Genomic DNA, 3,501 nt, shown 5'->3' with positions numbered 1-3,501 from the left:
GCGATTCAGACTTCAGTTTGTCTTTCTCGAGGGGCCTATCTACCCATCGCAGGCGTGTCCTCAGCTATCTGCGAATGCGTATGCATCACTCTCCAAGTTTTAGAAGTACGGTTGACCCTTGAACAATGCGGGGTTAAGTATGCTGACCTGCATGCAGTTGAAAATTCACGTGTAACCTTTTTGTAAGTTGCCAGAGGGGAACAAAGGGTGTGTGCGCCGATGAGAGAGAGAGTGAAAAAACGCCTCCTGGGGGGCTGTTCTGCCACGGTCTCTTCTCCTCCTTTTTTCCCTCTTTCTGGGATTTTGGCATGCATACATATACACCCGGTATAATTTTTTTTCTTTTTTAGAGAGAAATTTTTGCCATAGGGTGTGTGCAGTTGCCAGAGAGACAGAGAGAGAAAGTGAGAAATCACCCCCCTCACACAGGGGGATGGCCATGCCGCAATCCCTTCTCCATTCTCCTCTTGGGATTTTGTACACACACATACATGTACTCGGTATGAGTTTAAGCCACCGGGTCTGGGGTTTGAACCACTGTCAACTATGTGAGAGTCCAGCAACAAAATCATTACACCATCTGCTGGTCCCACACCCAGTATAATTTTCAAGCCACCAGGTCCAGGACTCAAACCCCTATATTCAGCCATGTGGGATCCAGATGCCTTAGCCACCACACCCTGCTTATAAGTTTTGATCCCCGAACTTAACTACTGTTAAGTAGTTGCCTGCTGTTGACTGGAAGCCTTACCGATAACAGTCTATTAATACATATTTTGTATGTTTATATATATACATATATATATATATAAACTAGAGAAAAGAGAATGTTATTAAGAAAATTATAAGGAGAAACACATTTACAGTACTGTACTGCATCTTCCCATGTATTTATTTTTAAAAATCTGCAAGGGGACCAGCAGATGACATAATGATTATGTCACTGGACTCCCACATAGTCGGCTGCAATTTGAGTCTCGGACTCAACAGCTTAAAACTCACACCAGGCGCGTGTGCGTGCGTGCCCATGATCCTGAGAGGAGAATGGAGGAGAAGGGATTGCGGTGTGGCCATCCCCCCTGGGGGGTGAGTTCTCCCTTCCTGTCTCTCTTCATCTCTCTGTGCATGTGCCTTATATCAAAAATACATCTGGAAATAAAAAGTCTGCCGGGGTTTATTTGCTGATTCAGCTGTAATAACTTGTTGAAGTGAAGCCAGGTCCTACATGGCGACCGTGGTTCGAGTCCCTGACCCAGTCAGCCTGACACACGCCAGTGCCGTGCGTGAGCCCGTACGATCCGATGGGTTGGCACACTGAGGGAAGGGGGTCGTAGCATGAGCGAGCCCCGCGGGGGGGGGCCTCTGCCTCTTCCTCCCACACACGCGTGCGCATGCTCTGTCACGCGTAAAGAAAAGCCCGCCGGTGGCGGGCCAGCCGGGCCAGCCGCTCAGGGCTCAGCTGTAGACGCGGGTGCTCTCCGTTCACCTTGGTGCTTCCCTTTGCACTCTCTCGCCTAGATTGACGACATGTTTAACGAAATCAAGTTCAGCGAGTATGTGGACACCGGGAATCTGATCGACAAGATCAACCTGGCAGACTTCCTCAAAGTGTACGTCAATCACCGGCCGCCCTTCGGTAACACCATGAAAGGCATCTACCGGAGCTTCGACGTCCTGGGGTTCACCAACTCCAAAGGAGAAAAGGCCATCCGAAGAGAGGACTTCCTGAGGCTGCTCCTCACCAAAGGTAAACGCAGGCACAGGGGCGCAGCCACGCGGACCGAGCAGAGCTCAGGAGGCAGTGGCTGGGATCTTTCTCGGGGCCACTCGGGGCCAGATCCCATATGGCCGGTCTTGGTTGAATCCTGGCCCTGGCAGCTTGAAAGCCACAGCAGACGTGCGGGTGCACGCGCTCCAAGTTCTGGCAGGGCGGGGACATGGAGGACAGGGGCTGGCGTGACCCCAGCCATCAGGGGCACTTTCTCCTCGCCTCTCCCCCATCTCTGTCTACGTGTGTCCTCTGGCAATTAGCAATGCCAGTTAGGGACCAGCAGGGTGGTGTAAGGGTCATGTCGCTGAACGATCGGGGTTTGAGTCCCAGATGTGGTGGATTCAAACTCACATTGGGCACCTATGCGTGCGTGCCCGAGATCCAGAGAGGAGAATGGAGGAGAAGGGATTGCGGCGCGGCCATGGGCCCTGGGGGGCGGAGGTGATTTCTCGCTTTCTGTCTCTGTCTCTCTGTGGGTGCACACACCCTCCAGCAAAAAATCTTAAAAAAATAAAGAACAGCAGCTTATTGACCTCAGGGGCTGTTGTAAGGTTGGGATGCATTTGTGAAATAAAACCCCCTAAGTAAGCTTCTCAGTTTTTACACACAGTTTTCCTCCTGTTTTCTGTGAGGAAGTTAAGTAGGCATACCCTCTGGGTGGCATTTCGTCTCAGTCAAACCGGGTGGTTCTGAGATGAGGGAATTTGCCTTCCTTCTCTCCACAAGGCCCAGCCTTTCTTCTCTGACTACAGTAACATTTTAAATGTCAGTATCACAGCTTAGCACGTGTGCATGCATTGGAGACAGAGTGTGCACACAGAGTGCCCGAGGGACTCGGCCGCTCCAGCCTGCCCCTGCCGGGATCCTGGGGCCTACGCATGCAGCCTGCGTGTTCTCAGGCCCACCAGGCCAGGGACTTGAACCGCGGTTAGCATGTGGCTTCCAGCTTCACAGTCCAGCCGCGGAGGCTGGGCCTGCAGTCCCACTTCTGACCCCACATAGTGATATTATGTGTCTGGGACAGTACCGTGGAACCCTCTAGAGTGTATTCGTGTCTAAAGAGAAGAATAGGGCCAGCAGGTGACGTGGGCGTTAAGGCACTGGGTCCCACATGGCCAGCTACGCAGCTGGAGTCCTGGAGCCGGTGACCCGAAAAACCACACCGGGCACGTGTGCGTGCCCAGAATCCTGAGAGGAGAAGGGAAGGGGAGAGGTTACAGCGTGGCCATCTCCTCCTACGGGGAGAGCTCTCACTTCCCCTCTCCTTCTAGTGAGTACATGCACCCTATAGCAACACATTTTTAAAAATTTAATTTAGAAAATAAAAACTGAAATACTAGTAAGAGAGGAGAAGAAGCAGTAGACCCACTCTCCCGAAGCTCTGAAGCTCCACTCAGCCCCGAAGCTCCGCTCAGCCCCGCGAGCTGAACCCCCTCCTCCGTTTGCTCTTGACGTGCAGGTGAGCTCATGACCGAGGAGGAGATGACCGACTGCTTCGCCACGCTGTTCGGCCTGAACCCCGAGGGCTGGAAGTCCGAGCCTACCACCGCCTCTGTCAAAGGTACTGGGCTGGCTTTGCCCTGCCGTCGCCTGCTCCCTAGTGTGCTGTGGACCTCAGTGCACTTACTACTGCTACTACTGCTACTACTACTACTTCTACTACTTCTACTACTACTACTACTTCTACTACTCCTACTACTGCTTCTACTTCTACTACTACTACTACTACT

The 3,501-nt window shown here is 52.3% G+C and overlaps 1 protein-coding gene across 1 annotated transcript in view; it reads left to right on the top strand.

Annotated features, from left to right (window-relative positions):
- CFAP251 (cilia and flagella associated protein 251) overlaps positions 1 to 3,501 on the top strand; it is a 68,080-nt gene that overhangs the window by 61,235 nt on the left and 3,344 nt on the right. The window contains exons 20-21 of the mRNA XM_006149287.3: positions 1,519 to 1,747; positions 3,231 to 3,332. Of these exons, the coding sequence (XP_006149349.1) occupies positions 1,519 to 1,747; positions 3,231 to 3,332 (331 nt within the window). The remainder of the gene's footprint in view (positions 1 to 1,518; positions 1,748 to 3,230; positions 3,333 to 3,501) is intronic.

This window comes from Tupaia chinensis, unplaced genomic scaffold (assembly GCF_000334495.1).
Source record: "Tupaia chinensis unplaced genomic scaffold, TupChi_1.0 Scaffold000258_1, whole genome shotgun sequence".
Taxonomy (NCBI): domain Eukaryota; kingdom Metazoa; phylum Chordata; class Mammalia; order Scandentia; family Tupaiidae; genus Tupaia; species Tupaia belangeri.
This window is presented reverse-complemented; position numbering and strand designations above follow the sequence as displayed.